This window comes from Stenella coeruleoalba, assembly GCF_951394435.1.
Source record: "Stenella coeruleoalba genome assembly, chromosome: 20".
NCBI classification, from domain to species: domain Eukaryota; kingdom Metazoa; phylum Chordata; class Mammalia; order Artiodactyla; family Delphinidae; genus Stenella; species Stenella coeruleoalba.
In genome coordinates this window covers 39,159,301-39,177,565 of record NC_137166.1, presented here as the reverse complement: position 1 = coordinate 39,177,565, position 18,265 = coordinate 39,159,301, and the positions used below count along the sequence as shown (strand labels likewise).

The window sequence follows — 18,265 nt, the reverse complement described above, 5'->3', positions numbered from 1 at the left end:
TGTGCGTGGGGAAGTGATGCAGGCCTCGGGGGGCCAGCAGGAGGCGGGGACCCAGGAAAGGGCAGAGATGAATTCTCGTCCCTAGGGCAGTTCCCCAGACTCAGGGGTCATTGGAAACAAAGACGAAATTCCACCGGAGTCTTTCTTTTGGTTCAGGCTGTGCCTACACACTGCTGGTGAAAGCTCAAGTCGATCTGGCCATGGACCAGGACCTGGTAGCTGGGGTCACTTCGCTTTACCATGGCTGGGCATTTGGGGGTCCATCACGTTTTCCATAAGAACCCACAGTCCGTTTTCTCAGCTTCACGTAAACAGAATCATATTCTCAGCCTCAGAACCTCTCACTTCTCACCTCTTCCCCCCAGATAAGAGACAATCTAATCCTGTACTATATGGTTTTTGGGGTTGGGATCACATGAACAGTTTTCATGAGAAATACTGGAGGGAATGTTTCCAGCAGTCAAGGTGATACAGTTGTCCTGCTGCTAAGGCCAGGCTTGTTCAAATGGACAGTTCTGGGCTTCCAGCCCCTTGTACACAGGACACTTTGTTTATCTGGAATGTGGGGACCAAGCTTGGGGCTTGGGATTCCGTCAAACGATGATAATACCTTTCCCCCCACCAGGAGCCGTTAGCCAGGGAGCAGGGTGAGCATGGAATTTAGAAGTTTACAAAACAGACCCAATCAGAGAAGCTTGGAAACACCGTTGAAGTGGCAGAGGGGCCTGAAGTCCAGCCCATGGACAAAAAAACTAAGCAAAATACAAAAGGAAAGTGAAATCCTTCCTTCCTGCACCCTTCCCGCCATGATGGGGTGGAGGGCAGGGCAGGCAGAAGCCTGTACGACAGACCAGGGCACAACCAAAAAATCTCAGTGGACAAAAATACTCCACGCTCCAACAATTCCAACTACCTTTCCGTGTAAAACTACTCTTCACAGGATGAAAAGAAAATGTTAAGGTTTGCTGCAGGAAGGCCAGGCAGATGTAGTCCTCCACACCGGGGATGAGGGACAGCGGCCTGCACAGACCCCCACAGGGCCTGTGAGCCATCATGCGGTCTAGACACACACCCGAGAGACACTGGTACAGAGAGATGCACTCCCTGGACCCGCCACGGTCACCCCACCCAAATCAGGAGGTGCCTTGACATTTGTATGTTTAGGAATTGTAACTCCTGGGTCCACCTGAAGATGGGTGGAAAATGCAGTAGGTGGCCCAGAAAACAAACCGTGGGACAGCATCACTAGTTTCCCTGAATGTCCTGTTGAGGCTCCCGACAGAGGGATGTCAAGGGTGGAGGGTGTTGTGGAGTGAATTAACATAATGACTCAAAACTGCACTAATGTTTCACAGCTTTTTTTTATTAGCAATACCAAGATAAGTTATTGAAGCATTTTTAGTATTGTTTTACATTCCATTCATAAATGACCTAACTTGTAACTCAGCATACAGCACACTTAAAGATATAGTTTGACACTTATTCAGAAAGCTACAATTATTATAACTTACATGCCTTCATTACCAGGAACACCTTCATATAGCTTCTAATTACTTCAACAATACTCTATTCCAAAGCACACGATAACCTGGTACAAGTTTACACATTTTGCTTCAATCACCATTTTTAAGGAGTGGATATCAAGGTGCTATTCACTGGAATTTTACGTCATCTGTTCCTGGTTAACATGACGACCTGACACAATATTAAACTAGCAATATTACTGCTTAAATACTATGGAGAAAGATAATTACTGCACTTTTCTGTATTCTCTAAAGTGTTACAAAATACAGGACAATCAGACACAAGCAGTAATGCCAACGAGACCATCGCAGGGCCCGCCTCTAGAAGCTGTGCTGAGCAGGCCCCCCATCAGGGTTTCCACAGGTGAAGGGACCTCGAATCCACCAGCGTGTGTCATGCAGAATTCATGACTCAGAGGGAATTTTCTCTCCCGTTCAAGTTACTAAGCCTTCACCACCCTTCGCTAATGGTGGAACATATGGGGCAGTATTTTTAGCCTCCCTGATTCTTCGCTATGTATACCGTAGGTTGGTGTACCATGTGTATACACATACCTATGCCAATAGTAATTGTTTATTCAACACACATATGTGTATACAGTCTTCTCTTGACTTTACACGATTAACAAGCTGCAGATAGCCACCGAGGAGCACGGACAGACAAGGGCAAGTCCAGCTAGACCGACTAGAACAGGGGGTGTCACTTACCTGCAAGAAAATGTGCAGATTCATTAAACAGTCCAGAAACCACGTGGGCCAGAGGGATTTGAAAGCAAGGGCAGGGCCACATTCCCTAATTGTTTAATGGGATAATGACAATAAAGCAATATTTATAAAATTCGGTCCTTCTGCCTCTGGCTAAAGCAAGAAGAGCCCATGTGATTAGAGCAGGTTGGCAATTAGATGCAGAGGTGCTGTTGATCAGCGCTAAGTAATAGGAGAAAATTACTACTTATTTGAAACCTGGGCTTGGCACATAGCATCTGAAGATAAAAAACAAAGAACCCGATTCCTTCAGCAGTTAAGATGTGGTCCGTGGCACACGTGGCAGCTAGACGGCTGCCCGCGCCAACCACCACTTTGATTCAGTAGCCTAAGAAGGTAGACCCCGGAACTTAAGCCCGGAGTACCCACACACAGCTCAAGACAGCCACGGGGTCACAGAGCTCCTATTGCATGTGGCGGTGGCTGGGCCTGCCTGGACAGTTTGCATTTCCCCGGGGATGTGGGTGTCCGTTCTGACAACACTCTCTTCTCTCAGCATTCTCTTCCTCCCTCCCAATTTGAAGTCATCATTAGGGAGGAAAAACATTGTATATATGTTTTGAACCAAAGAGCTTGGTCGGTCTCTTCTCCCACCTCAGGCTTGATCCTGGGCAGTAGGTATCACGCGATCCAAAGAGAACATGGACACGGCAACTAAAATGAAAGCTACCAGACTTTTCTCCTGCTTTGGAGGCACTGTTGATTCAGACGGTAGCTTTTGGAGCCAAAAATATGCAGCAAAAGGAAAGGAACATAAACAAGGCTAAATGTCACCAGTGTTTGCCGACTTACAGACACCGTCCATTTGTTTGTTCTGAAATGACGAGTGGACCATTTGGCAAATACAATGGTATTCACACAACAGTTCTGTCATCCTGCAGTGCAAACGACATCATGTCAGTGGCATTCCCATTTAACTTAAAAAGAGGGAAGGGGAGGAGGAATAGAATGCCGAAAGAGTTTGGAGTGGGCTGCCATGCGAAGAGGATGCCTCTTCGTCAACATGGTGCACACAGAGAGCCTCTGGATGAGGGCAAGAGAGAGCCTGCCCGGGGTGCTGGTTTCCGTGGGAGACCCCGGGGGACAGCACCTGTGCTTTGTCCCACCAGAGTTCAAGGGAAAGGCCCTGCAGCCAATTGTGCGGCAGCCAGCCTGGGCAGAGCAGGCAGGAGGGGTGGTGATTTGCATTAATTGAAAGGATCTGCCCTTGGACTTCAGGACAAGCCAAGTGGTCCTCTCTACTGAGGCCTGACATCAGGCTCTGGACACACATTATTACTGGGCGCGGGCTGGACTATGGAAATCAAAGACCAACCTGTAAATGATAAAATCGGGCAAAGAAAGCGAGTGCAAAAGTGCTTTATCAACAGTCTCTGCCAGCCAACACACAAGAGAGTCATCTCATGAAGAAGAGGAAGAGAAGAATGATTGCTCACTTGGCTTTAAATAAAGCATGGCAGCTCTAGAGACAGGACCTTACAACAGAGGTTCCCTGGGCCTCCTAGGCTCACTGCCTTCACATGCGTTGCCTGAGCCCGGGCACCTGTCTGCTTGGCAAATTTGGATTCTGTGGTTCTCGTCCTCTGCCATTTAACTAATTTAACCGCCTTTCTCCACTAGAACCTGATGGCTTCAGGGTCACACCTTAGAACTTAAGATCATCCGCAAAGATGTACCAACTGTCATAGGCTGTGCACCAGTAGCCCATGCTCCGGTGTCTTCATACACACATATGCAGTGTTTTCACATACTCCACCACGGCTCCCTTGAAAATCCCTAACTGACCACAGACCTTAGCCATTTATTGGCCAAAGACTGAGGAGGCAGGACTTATTTCCTACTCCAAAGCACCTGCCTTCTAACAGGAGAAGAATCGGGTAGAAACTGAAACGGTGAGACCATGGCAATGAGATGTCAACACAAAATTGTCAGAACTGTCTTCTAAGCTAGTGTTCCCACATACCAAGAAATGGCTATCAATGGCTTGGCAAGGCAGACCCAAGGAAATAAGAGGTGTCTCTATAACATTGATGGAAAGTAAGATTTGTGCCTGCTCAGTGCTAAAGGGATGACTGCAGCCAAAAGACATTTGGGCAGTGACGTCATCTCCTTGTGATAGCCTCATGCGGACGTTCACCCCTTCCAGAAAATACCAGCTCAACTGAGAACCATTTATCCAAGCTCTTATACATCCATTGCCTCTTTTTATCCTCACACTTCTGTCCATCAAGCTCACCTCAGAGCCAAGAAAGAGCTCCTGTGTCTTCCTCCTCTGCCCACATTGGCCATGATGGGGGGCAGCCTTTCAGAGCCCTGGAAGTCTCTGATGCATAGGTAGAGATGTGACCTTCCAGAAATAGCTACTCCAGGCCACCTGGGTCTACAAGTCCTCTCTCTCTCTCTCTCTCTCTCTCTCTCTCTCTGCAAAATCTCTCAGATTTCTGGCATTAAATGGCAATAGATGGAACGTTGTAGCTGCTGGCCTGGGTCCTGCCTGCATCATCTCACTGGCCAGTGGGGTAGCAGAGGACGGCTTTCACATGTCTTCTCTAGGATGACCACAGCAACACAACCTTCTTTATACTAGCGCAGGGGCCAGCAAACTTGGATCTGTGGGCCAATTCTAGCCCACTGTCTGTGTTAGTAAATGAAGTTTATTGGAACGCAGCCATGCCCATTCGCTTCCTTATTGCTTACTGTCTGCCTCGTGCTGCCCAGCAGAGACCACAGGGCCTGCAAGCCTAAGGGCTCTCTGGCTTTCTAAGAAAACAGTTGCCCACCCCTGAATATTTTCAGACTGCCTATGCTGAGAAATCAACAAGGTTTCTGGAGGACAGAGTCACCTTTTAAAAGAGTTCAGCTTCGTTATCCTGGTTCATTTCATCACACATTTCAGAATACATGAGGTACAGAGGTTTAAGTAGACCCCATCTTTTTTTTCAGGAAGGGAGTCCTAATTTTCTCATTGCTATGAGAGAATTCAGGGTCGCAGGCATAACTTGGGTCAGGGAAGCCAGGTTCCCCCCAACTGGGAATACTGGGGCTATTGCTGGTAATGACCCTGCCTTCTCACGGGCTTCCTCCCCACTCTGGTCTGGCAGCCACAACACAAGGGCCTCATGCCCACAATAGACAAGCTGATAGATTCTCCTCACTCAGCCGGGCTTCCCTGAGTGGCGGTAACTCCAGAGCAGAGCTTCGAAGAGTAAGGGGGTTGCACTCTTCTCACTCATGTTCCCTTAATTTGATTTTAGTTCTTCCCCATCAACCCTACCCCTGGGCTCACCAAAGAACACACAGAGCAAACTCTGCTTGCAAGACTCAGTACACGATGGCTCCCAGACATCTGTCTCAGGTTCAAAAGCAAAAGTAAGGGTTTCTTTCTAAATCCACAAACTCTGAAGTGAAGCAAGCTCTGTACCTGGGCCATGCAGCCAGCCCCCCAGGTGCTGTGCAGCCCAGCCTCTGTGCTGACTAGGGCCCACCAGAGCACTCTCAGATCTCCGAGCTACTGGCTGTCCCAATAGTTTGTCAGATTTCTCAGGCTGGACAAAGGGGCTGTCTGCCTTGTCTTGTCAGTGGATGTGACGCTGCCCTGGTCTGCCCTTACCCCCCTTATTAAATACTCACATGGATCTTGTCCCATTACAAAACCAAGGTCAAATCCATTCCCAAAACACCGAGGGCACATCCGAGTTCTCCAACAGCCGGGAGTGCCCTTGTACGTTATGCTCTTCGACAGAATAAAGAAAGGTAGGCCATGCCTGGAGTCTGGAAACCACCTCACGAAATGGGGACTTTGATCGGAGCACGACGTCTTGTAACGAGGCCCAGAGTGGGAACTGACTCACTCTAGAAGCAACAGTGCATGTCCTTCAGCTTAACCCAAGATGGCTCAATCTCCTCCTCGGGGTCATCTGTAGCGTGCCTCTGATCTTTTGAAAATTCATGCTCAAGCTCTCAACGTTGGCACACGCTACATACTTCCCCTACCCGGCTGGCTGGGTTGCCTAGCAGTGGACAGCGCACATTGTCCAGGACCCCAGGTCCATGACACCAAGGAATGAAAGACCAGAGGTTTAAAAGTCAGAAAGCAGGCATGCAGAATTAAGGAAGCATCCAGAAGTAGGGCCTATAGCATGAAGGTCACCCACAGACTTAGGGTTAGAAGCCACCTTCTCCACTTACCAGCATGTGTCAGCAGAGCCGCTGAGCTCTAGTTGGGGGGTGGGGTGGGCTGGGGCGGTCTATGTGATTTGAACAACATCTTTACGGATGCTTCTTCTAATACTTCTACACTCATGAGAATAGAAACAGACAGACATTAGCTCCTCCCACAAGCCTGTTTCTAAGGGTGTCAAAGTGGGGATTTGGGTTTACTAACCAGATAAAATCAGACCCCAAACTCTCTTAAGTTTAGAACTATCAGAATAATTCTTTGGTTAGGCAAAGCCCAGCTTCTTGAGGAAACCAGCTATTAAGCTGCTGGGCCAGTTTGGAAATCCATATCTACTCTGAGTGGAGCAGAGAGGAGGGAATAAACATTAGGAATATTTGATTCCTTGTGCCAATATCATTTCCACCCTGGCAAAGTCAAGCCAATGGGAGTTTGAAGTTTTCAACTATCGCTTGTGCTTTTTGCAATGCTAGAAAGGCAGTAAACCAGGCAGTAAGAAAAAATGTCCTCAAATGCCCCCTTTGTAGCTCAGTGGGTTTACGTTTTCCTCACAGATATCAACTCTTAGGAAGGATGAATATGCCTGGCCCTCCTGGATCACAGCAGCCAGTAAGAAAACAAGAAGAGGATTTTGATTATGGTGGGCCAGGTATGGGAAGGGGGAATGAGAACTGGACAGAGTCGGGCCATCCTGGAGGCGAAAGGACAGGGCTTCCACCCCAACCAAGCAAACACAAAGGCCAGAGAAGGGCCTTCCTTGCCTGCTCCCAAGCTAAAGCAAGAGGGAGGATGCAGAAGAAATTAGGATAAATGAAATGCAGGACTTGTGCGCTCTAAAAATAGACATTTTTTGGCAGGAGTTAGTTTTGGCATCTCACCATGTGTTCAAGGTGGATCCGTAGGACCTGGACCGTCAGCTGGGAAGCGACCAGGTGCCTTGGGGCCTGGCTGGCCTGAGGGTCTTCACTCCCCTTTTGGGAGAGAGGCCATGACTTACATCTCAGGCTCTTTTGCCCAATGGCTGAAAGGTTGACTAAGCAAGTTGTTTTTGCACGTACCCTGGAAATGTCAGGGAAGTGTGGTGAGCTGCTATTCTGAGAGGGGGTAAAAGGGCCTAAGAGCTGCAGCTCGGAGGAAAGGGCTTCCTGGTGCTGCCTTCCCCTCCACCCTCGCCTGGTGCAAAAGGACACAAGTGGGCACGCTTCCTCAAAGGCGGGCAGCCTTCCTTCGGCATTGATAGGACGATGGGAAAATTAATAGGGGTAATATGAGCTCATTTCAATAATAATGAGCTTATAAACATGCCAGGTTTTGATCTTTTCTGATTCATGGATTCCTGGCAGGAACTATGGGTCCTACGTAGGTATTTGAAAGAACTGAAAATAGACTTAAAAAAAAAAACCCAAACAACAATAAAAAAGAAAGCACTCCAATCACAAACTTAAAAACAACAATAAAAAAAAAAAAAGAGCAAAAAAAAAATTGGACTGACATAAAACTCTTTTCTCTTTCTTTTAAATATTGTTTTTAACAGCTTCAAAAGTAATGAATTGTATGTGGCTAAAAATAGATCTGGGGTGCTGCTTAATGGGGCCTTATGAATCATTCAGCATAAGGAACTGTCAATATTTTTTTGAGCTCTCAGAAATCCATTTAGTGATTTTTGACAATTCAAAAAATATTTCTGACTGCTTGATCCAGTTCTTAGTGAATTAGGGAAGGAGAGGGAAAAAGAAATACATCAATTTAAATTATGAACTGAGTCCAGCTTGCTGAATCCCACTCTGTGCTAAAAGGAATGTCAGGATTCAGAAGTTAAGTACTACTCCCTTCCATCCATTTTCCTTCCTTCTCTCCTTTCCTTCCTCCCTTCTTTCCTTCTTTCCTTCCTTTTTTCAACAAGTGAAGTAAAGTCACAGAAATTCATTCACAGATTACAGATGGAAAGGGACTGTGGTCATTTGTCTCTAGTGAGGATATTTGGGGCTGGGAATAACATACTGAGCTTCGATTCCGAGAAAGGCTTTCGAATAAGAATATCTGGGTGACAAGAGAATGACTTTGATCCTCCCTGCCCACGCCGACATTGATTTGATGCAGGTCTAGGCTTCAAATCTAGCATTACTTGTTAAGATCTGGAATTACTTTGGAGTAACCATATTCTTGAAGGAGGTAAAGAAGCGCCAGTTTGCTAACAAGATCAGGCAGAGGTGTAAATCCAAGACACACAGGATCACAACCCTGCTCACCAGGGACTTCATAATGTACATTCTTGTTCGAACAACAGGTGAAGAAACAGACAGACAGAAGGCAATAATAGAAGGCCAAAGTCACAGTAACTGCCATTTGGTATGTCTGAAGATGAATCACAAATACCCCAAACCATCTCCCTGTTTGGAGAGAGGGCCATTTCATTTCTACATTGTGGTTAGTGTGATATGATTTTAGTATCCTCAAGGCATTATCAAGAAAAGTTTCAGAAAGCAGGTTTGGCTTAGCAAAGCAGTAAGGGATTGTCTTTAGGCATCTTATGCATAAGTTGAAAAGACTGAAAAGTTTGCAAGTTACCATGTCTCTTTCTCTTTTTGTTTTTTGAAATGTTTCCTTTCCCCCTCAAGTTATGGGTTAAAAACAGGAGTAGTGCACACTGTGAGACCCCGCCCCCTTTTCCATGCCTTCCGTACAGGCATTTCAGATCACAATGATGCAAACTGAAACACGAAAGTACGAGGTCCAACACTTCTAAATGAAGCTGACTCTCATGATTGTCTATATTGCATATACAGCATAGTCGGGGTAGTTCTTATGTGTAGTTCAAAATCTGCTCATGGATAAGTCTACCCCATTTTTTAAAAATGCACAAATCAGCACTGATGTTTTGGGAAATGAACTAAAGGAAGAGGATTCTAAAACTTACCACACAAGTCTGGCCTCTTGATACATCCAGAATTTGCTGTGCTACTTGCAAGTCCGTTAAAGGCTGCTAAGCCATCGGCGCTGTAGGCCCTGAGGACCGACAGCACATTCATCGGCTTCTCCAGGCCCTGGGGCCCCCGCTCTGGCTTGGGCAGGCTCGCCACGGGGTCCTGGGCTGGAAGAAGGCCCGGGCTGTGCCACTGCTTCTCCGATGCCTGGGGTAGAGGGGAGACCAGTCCCTGGATGGGCTGTGGGGCGCCTGCGGGCAGCAGGCCATCCCCACCGTCGCTGCCCCCGTCCTTGCTCAGGGCAGGCGGCTTGCTCATCACCTCCGGCTCCGTGTCGATATCCTCTTCCTCGTTGTTTTCTCCTTTGGAGGAGTCCATGTCCTCTGAGGAGGCGATGTCCGAGAGGTCATCAGTAGTGTTCTTATTTGTGGTTTCAGGGATCAGGATCGGGGCATCATCTTCCAAGTGGGCCTTCCCGTCGGGCTCCCTGTTGGGGCAGGAACTGGAGGCCCCCGAGCCCAGCAGACCTGGGTAAACACCGAACTGCTTGTAGAAGTCTGACGGGAAGTTACAGAACGTGGGGTCCACGTGGCCGGGCCATGGGCCACCCTTCTGCTCCCCCAGAGTCTCTTTGACCTGTCCTTGGGCCATCTTTTCAGAAGCCGAGTCTAGAGGCCCCATCATGTTGGCAAGCGCCATCTCTTTGCTTGATTGTACCGAGGGCAACAAGGCCACTTTACTGGCCTCCCGGGCTTGGTCTTTGCAATTGACCGTCATCCCGACGGCGCTATCTTTGCGTTTCGATTTGCCCAGGTGGTTGGCCTGGAGATGAAGGGCCATCAGCTCCATAGAGGACGTTGTGAAAGCACAAAACAAGCAGCCGTGCCACGCGATGCTGTCTTGTACAGTCACCGAGGAGCCTGGGAGGGAGGCGGCGTCCGGCCGCACGGACAAGTCCAGGGGCTCGTACTGAGACTTCTCAGACTTCCTGGGGGCTCCCTTGCCGCCCGCCTTCTCCTCGCCACCGTCTGCCCCGTGGACCTTCATGGAAGGAGGGTCAGATAGGGCTTTGTCCTTCATGTCCTTCTCCTTCTTCAAGGAGCTTAGGACAAAGCTGTCCATGAACGCTTGCAAGGACCCTTGGAAATTCACACCGTTGTTCACGATACTTTGATAAGCTCTCCCGATTTCGGAGAAGTGGGTGCTTTTGGAAGGAAGGTCGGTACCTTTCAGAGCGTCTGAAGGAGCCTCAGAAGACAAGCCAGTGGCCTGCCCTGAGTGATCTCCAGATGAGAACACCCCTGATGTCCACTGCTGAGATGCAGGGCCACCTCTGAAGTCGATTCCGGGGAGACCCTTAAAGGCGCCCCTCAGGATGTCAGGTCTGATAAACAAAGCAGCTTTGTTGGACAGCTCGTCCCTGTGGTCTTGGTTCAGGGGCTGCCCAGACAGTGGCCCGGCTCCGTTCTGCCGCTCCCGGTGGTGCCGCTCTAGGTGATATTTTAAGGAGGCTGATTGGGTGCCGGCATAATCACAGTGGGGACATTTGTAGGGTTTCTCACCTGCAAGATTTTGGTATAAGGAGAAAAAAAAAAGTGTTAATCTCATTTTGGTGTGCTGAACAAGGCTAGAAGGATCAACATTTGTTCTTGGAAACAAAGCAGCTCAAACTAATAATTAGTTAGAGAACAACTGTTTTTTAATAGAAGAATAATTCGTACTCTTAAGCTTTTTTAATGATTTTGTACCATTTGGGACTATTCAGGAATGACATACTATCTACACACAATTAGCTATCTTTTTCTTTATCTAACATGTGAAAACGGCTGTAGATTTAAAAGCTATGATTATGAAAATTAAGCATAATAATTTCAACCACAGTGATCATTAAAAGTAGAAGTTTAAAAAGACAAAGTATGTAACAAATGGGTGGTTGCAATATTTTGTGTATACAATAGCTCTAAAATTTGTTTAAATTATACACATGGAAACCATTTTTAAACCTAAAAATTTTATGGCACTGTTACGCAAGACTGAAATGAATGATTTAAGTCTTGCTCTGCAGTAAATCATGGATATAATTAGCAAATGGCATACTGCACAAGTAATTTATCATTATTTGGAGGGCACCATTCCAGACGGGCTCAGATATCCGCAGACCTACTGCATTGTTTCTAAATAAAGAACTATAAATACTGATTCTATAAAATATTAATACCATTACAGTGCATTATGATTGCAGCATGTAAAGACATATAGTTAAGATAAAAAGCAGTCAATAAAACTTAAAAGAAAATGAGTAATAAAAAGGCACAAAATATATTTAGTTTCTGTATTTGGAATTAACATTATCTACTGGTCTTTGTAGTGCCTTAAATTTGTACTAATGGCAAATCTAATGCTCTGGTAGTAAAATGTGTAATTTACCTATAACAAGCACTTTCTAGAGAATAAAAATAGCTTTAAAGACTTTTAAAACATATAAGATCATTTTCATGAATTAAATATTTATTTAAATCCAACACACAACTTCTATTGTTCTTTCTGCTATGGGAAAGATACCATAACATACAACTTAGACCTGCCTACGTTGTAGGAGAGAGGAAAAGGGGAGGGTAAACAAATGCGGATGTAAATATATTCCAAGAATGTGTTCGCAATCCAGGGTCTTCTCTGGACTTTGGAATCGAAAAGCTCTCTGGAAGGAACGGGACTGTTAGAGTTCCCACGAGCTGGTTCACAACAACTCCCTGTCAATATCCACAATTAATTCTCCGAGGAAATTCAAGCATCCCCTACGGCTTCCTCTATTCTATCGTAAAACACACTGATCTAAAAGCAACAGCAAGTCATGGGTGAATGGTGTATTCTGGAGACATTTTACTGTGTCTAGTCTCAGCTGACGCCGTGACTCCCAGCTCTCCAGGCATAGGCCATTTGGGGGTAAGGCACTTGTTGGGGGTGGGGTGGGGGGGATGCATGCATTTTGTAAATAAGAGGACCACCAGCCCAGGTTCTGAGCAGAGGACTCCAGGTCACCTCCAGACTGTGCGCTCCAGCCTGGGAGAAGCTATGCCTGCCTCATCAAATGGTGGCTATGTGCTCCTCTTTCCCTCCTACGAGCAGCTGAAGGTTTCCTCTGGACACATCAGATTCCCATCTGGGGATCTCTTTCTCTGAATGACAAGGTCACGTCTCTAGACCGATGACATGGATCTAGAGGAAGACTCACTCCCCTTTGATGTAAAGGTACAAATGGCTTCAGGCACCATTTCCCACTTCTTGAAGTCAATCCCCGTGTGAGGCTTGCATTCACTTCAGCCACTGCTATTTGGACATCTCACCGGAGACTAGGGGACCCTCAGTGGGATGGGCACTGTGGACGGGGTACTTCTGGGCTGACCTAGAAGTCCAGTGCCAGTTGGAGAAGAGGCAGCCCCTGAAGCTGAGGGGGTGTCTGTGGGGCTTGTGGTAGGAGAGCCTGATGAGGAACTCAAGATCCTGGCCCACGGGTTGTTGTAAACCTGGGGGGAGGGCCCTGCAGTGAGAGTTGGCAGAGGTGCCTACAGGTACTGGATGAGACTCGGGTTGCATTTCAAAAGTGCACCTGGAAACGATTAAGTGCATCTGGCAAAGGGTTTGTAGAGCATGCATGGGCATCCGTCAGCAGGAGATGCAGAGAGAAAATGTAGACCTTCCCTCCAGGCCTGGGTGGAGCGGGGACTGCCTTTCTTGCTGACTGCAGGGATGCTCAGAAGATGTGCGGAGATTTCCAAGGGACACACACGTGAAATGCTCACTGCAGCAGTGGTTGTCAGACTGTACTGAGCCTTGAATCCCCAGGAGAGTATAAAACACCAGTTCTGGGACCTAAGGCAGAGCAGTTCTGATTCCCTGGGTCTGGGGTGGGTCCAGAAGTGGGTGCTTCTAGTAAGTGCCCCTGATGATTCTGATGCTAAAACTCTAAACATTACATTTTGAAAAACCAAAGTGGAACAGCTTGGGGAGCTTTCAAAAGTGCTGATACCTGGTCCCACTTCCACCTCCAGAAATTCTGAGTTCCCGGGACAGACTGGGCTCTGGGGTCTTTCAAAGGCCCCCACGTGACCCTCTGTGGCGCCTGGGTGGGAAACCACTACACAGAGCCTCCCTGGGAAGTACTCTTTGAGGTCGGTACTGTGGAACAGTGTAGCAGGGAAGCTAGTCTGGACCTCTGGACCCCAGGAGGCATTTGGAGAGTCTGGACTGGGGACAGAGAACCTGTGTTATTTTTGCTCCACTGGGCATTCCTATCTTGGGACCTTTGCTTCCCGGACCTATAATGTGGCAAGTCGGAGCACATGTTCTCTATGGCATCATGTCAACTCTAAAAGTCATGTCAAGGGCTAGACAAAGTCTCCTGAATGATGCCAGAGGCATACGTGTCCATACAGGTATGTACCCGCACACCCGGAAACACATGGATTCGTTCACACAGTCTCTATTGAATGAGCACCCCCTACCCCCCAAGTTCTGCTCTTGGTGCTGGGAATTGAGTGAAGAACCAAAGAGACAAGGCCCCTACTCTCACGGCTTTGAGAGGACACATATCATAGGATCATTAAAGAAAGAGGCACACATACCACACACACATACACTCACACACACCACACATCATACATACACACAACATACATTACAAACACACACACCAAACATCACACACATACACCACACGTCACATACTCACCACAACCACACACCACACATCACACACATACACATCACATACACACCACACATACACACCACATACACACAAACACCACACATCACACACACACCACACATCACACACACACCACACATCACATACTCACCACACACACACACCACACATCACACACACTACACATCACATACACACCACACACACACCACACATCACACACACACCACATCACACACCACACATCACACACACACCACACATCACACACCACACACACACCACACATCACACACCACACAACACACACACCACACATCACACACCACACATCACACACCACACACACACCACACATCACACACCACACATCACACACCACACACACACCACACATCACACACCACACATACACCACACACCACACATCACACACACACACCACACACACACATCATACACATACCACACATCACATACTTACCACACACACACCACACATCACACACATACACACACACTACACATCACAGACACCACATACATACCACACACACACCACACACACACCCCACACACATCACACACACTACACATCACATACACCACACACACACACACCACACCACATACACACACACCACACACACACACCACACATCACACACACACCACACATCAGATACACACACACACATACACAGCACACATCACACACACACATACACACACACATCACACACACACATCACACACTACACATCATACACACACACACATCACACACACACCCCACACATCACACACACACACACATACACACCATACATCACATACACACACACACATCACAAACAAACACCACACATCACAAACACACACCACACATCACAAACACACACCACACATCACACACACATCCCACACATCACATACGCATCACACAGTGCAGGAGAGGATCTCTTCACTTGACCCACTGTTCTTTTAAAGTTAAAAACAGGCCTTGACCACCACTGTTCCAGGGAAAAGAGGCCACATCTGAGAAACAAGAATGGTTAATTCTTAGCATCTAAGCCTCCAAGGATCCAGGCCCTGGTAAATTTGGGGCCACTTAACGGGAGTCCTCAAGGATTATCTTGACTGCACAGGCTCTAGAAAGCCTTCCATGCACCGCCCGTGCACACACCCTGGAACAGCCCTCGCAGTGGTTTCTCCACGTGGTTCCACCTCCAAGTTCCTGAGAGGCTCTATTTGGGTGACTGCCCCCTACCACCCAATTCCCCAGATAAATGCTCGAGAGTGAGCTGCGTGGGATAAACCCACCCGCTTTGGACGTTTCGTTTTAAAAATGAACAAAAACCTGATTTTGTTTTCTTTATAACCCCTAAATGATTTGGATAACCACTATCGTCCTCTGCCTTAAAGCCTTTCCTGGGCTTCATCACTACGAAGGGTGCAAGGAAATGCTTTTGAGACCACCACTAGCCCCGGCTGGGGTGCGTTTCTGGTGGGCAGACCCAGGGGTGAGCACATCCCCCTGGGGAAGCCCGGCCACCCAAAGGTCTCGTTTCACTGGAAACAGTCCAGCTGTTTCCCAAGCAACCTCCCTGGAGGGCACATTTCAGAGCACTCAGGAGGCAAATGTCTCACAACAGTGGCCTGGACTGGGTGGGAAAAACCTGTCAGCACATTCAGCGGGCTCTGAGGTATGGGCAGGGTCTGCTCTTCGGTTTCGTCGACTGACAAACGCCGAGTCCTTTGCTAAGAGCTGCTTCTTAGTCAGCGTCATCCCACCCAGCCCGCTCCCGCCCGGGCAGGGCTCTGCCTGAGACTCGGAAAGACGTTCTGTGCAGCCCCGTGGCCCAGACAACCTCAGACCCTGCAGCTCTGTCCTCAGACCCATAAGTGAGTCCAAATCTACTGGGGGGAATCGGACAGACTTCCCAAGGCTTTGCAGGGTGACATGAGCCCTCTGGTCACCTCCACGATGTTCGCATTCAATGTCTTTGCATCTGCCTGTTGCAGGAGCCATACACTCAGATGCTTTCAGAGCTGAGCAGACGATGAGTGTGCGAAACAGCGGGGTGGGGGCCACCCACCTCTCCTGGAGGGCCACTGCCACCCAATGCCACCAGCAGTGGACACAAGGACCTCTATCTAAGGAAAGCCTTGCTTCCAGATTTCTACATGCAATATCCCAGTTTTAAAATATTGGCACGTACTTAAAAACTTTTTCAAACACAGAGAGGGCCAAAGACCCTGTTCTGCAGACCAGGTCTGGTCTATGAAACTTGTGTCTGGGAAAAGGATGACCAGTGTTGAGCCATTCACCTACCAAAGGAAGCAGGGAACCACAACAGTAGGTTTCTGTGGGGAAACTTCTCACAATATTTTAAAGGAATAAGAAGTGGGCCCAAACAATGCATTTCTAGAAAAGGGAGTTTTGCTAGAAAAGGCGGAATAAATTTAAAAAATCATCAGTTCATCACTCCATGGTCTAATGAAATTATTGGAACCATCTTACATTAAACCAGCTACCCACTGACACATGGCATAAGATGTATATTCAATTCTGGAATATCATTGATAACTTCTCCAAGTCGTTGTATCATAAATTTTAAGAAATATATGACCAAGTGGTTTAATTAGTTCATTGTACCTATTTTTACATGGTCATGTCTTTCATCATTCTGAGCCTCACTTTGCACTTGATATTCAAGGAAACCTCACTGTTCTGGGGAGTTATTCTGGAACTATTCAGAGCAAGTTCCCTATAGTGCTTCTCCAAAAATAACAGGGGGATTCATTTTATTCTCGTTGGAAATCCCTTTATCAAGCTTTTAAGAAGGGCTTCATGTTTCTAACTTTCTCGTGTGTGTGTGTTAAAACCCCAAAAGTGTTTTCACTTTTAAGTTGGGTAACCTAATATTTTCCCGTATTTGCATCCTCTATTTGATATTTATTTAGTCTTTCTACATGTCTTTACTTAGTTAATACCAGGAGAGATAAATACGGTCGTGCCTTTGCAGAGAAGCTTCAGTACATTAATATAAATTGTACACTAATTCCCCCAAAGCATATATATGTTGTAAACCTGAAGACTTTTCACACAGCTGCTTATTGCTAAACAGTGCCTTGTCCAGAAGGGGACAATCTGTGTCTCTAATTGCTGTCACTGAAGCCGAGATTCATTATGTGACTTTCCCATTAAAATGTGAGCATTAATTTGTATAATGAAATATCACCCACTGCAGTGTTCATTAGACATGCCCTACTGTATACGGTACATTGTTAGCTACCTAGAAACTGTAGTTAATTTCACTAATGGATATTTCCCTACTTAGTGTTTGGTAGGAAATTTATACTGTAACGTTACCTTTTAAACTTTTAAGGAAATTTAAATTCAATCAATTATTTTCAACAAAAGTTTGGGATGTCATTAAGGCAGGAAAAGCAAGGATGGGGGACTGTGGAAGAAGGAAATGGGCTTTTAGTTCATCTTAGAAAAACGACAGAATTTTAATTCAAAACAAAAAGAAAAAAAGGAATCGTCTCCTTTCGGGCAAATGGGTCTTTTTGTTTTCTCATCATTACGCAGGTATCTGTCCCCCACTAAGAATAACTCAATGCTCTCCTTTTAGAAGAGGAAATGGGAAGAGCGCCCATTTTAACCAATCCTTTTCTGAACATTTATTCAATGTGCTTTTATAAATGTTGAAACAGCCTGGTAACCTCACCAGAAGAGGAGACGCAAAAGCATCAAAGGTAAGCTGTGTGTGTATCAGGCTGAAGGCACCTAGCTTAGGCGGGCCGAACTTTCATTTCCACCCACATCCACAGACCAGTCGCTGCTTGGTTGAAAGGCAGTTTCCAAAAAGGCATCAGGAGTTTATCATCTCCACTATGCCAGCGTCTAATTCCACCCCACTTTCCATGCCAGGGGTCAGGGGGCCTCCACCAGCCACAGTAGCCATTTCCTTGCCCCACCGCCTCCCTAAGCTCATTGGGCTGGTGGGAACTGGAGGCAAGCGGGTCAAGGAGGCCTCAGGCCAGTCTGAGTTAGGGAGCAAGGAGGAGCCAGGGTGCACAGTACTTCCCTTTTAAATCGCTGGGAGGCTGCGTCAACACACCTTGTGGGTACAAGTCACTTCCTTTCCTCCAGCTGGTT

At 47.1% G+C, this 18,265-nt stretch overlaps 1 protein-coding gene across 3 annotated transcripts in view; it reads right to left on the bottom strand.

Moving 5' to 3' along the window:
• Nucleotides 1-1,355: 1,355 nt before the first annotated feature.
• Nucleotides 1,356-18,265, bottom strand: part of ZNF536 (zinc finger protein 536) — a 282,945-nt gene continuing 266,035 nt past the window's right edge. For 2 of the 3 annotated variants that reach the window (XM_079907425.1, XM_079907424.1), the window contains exon 6: nt 6,921-10,951. In XM_079907425.1, coding sequence (XP_079763551.1) covers nt 9,372-10,951 — 1,580 coding nt within the window. In that variant the 3' untranslated portion in view covers nt 6,921-9,371. Of the gene's footprint in view, nt 2,232-6,920; nt 10,952-18,265 lie in introns of those variants that run through there. The other variant, XM_079907426.1, reaches the window with a different exon arrangement.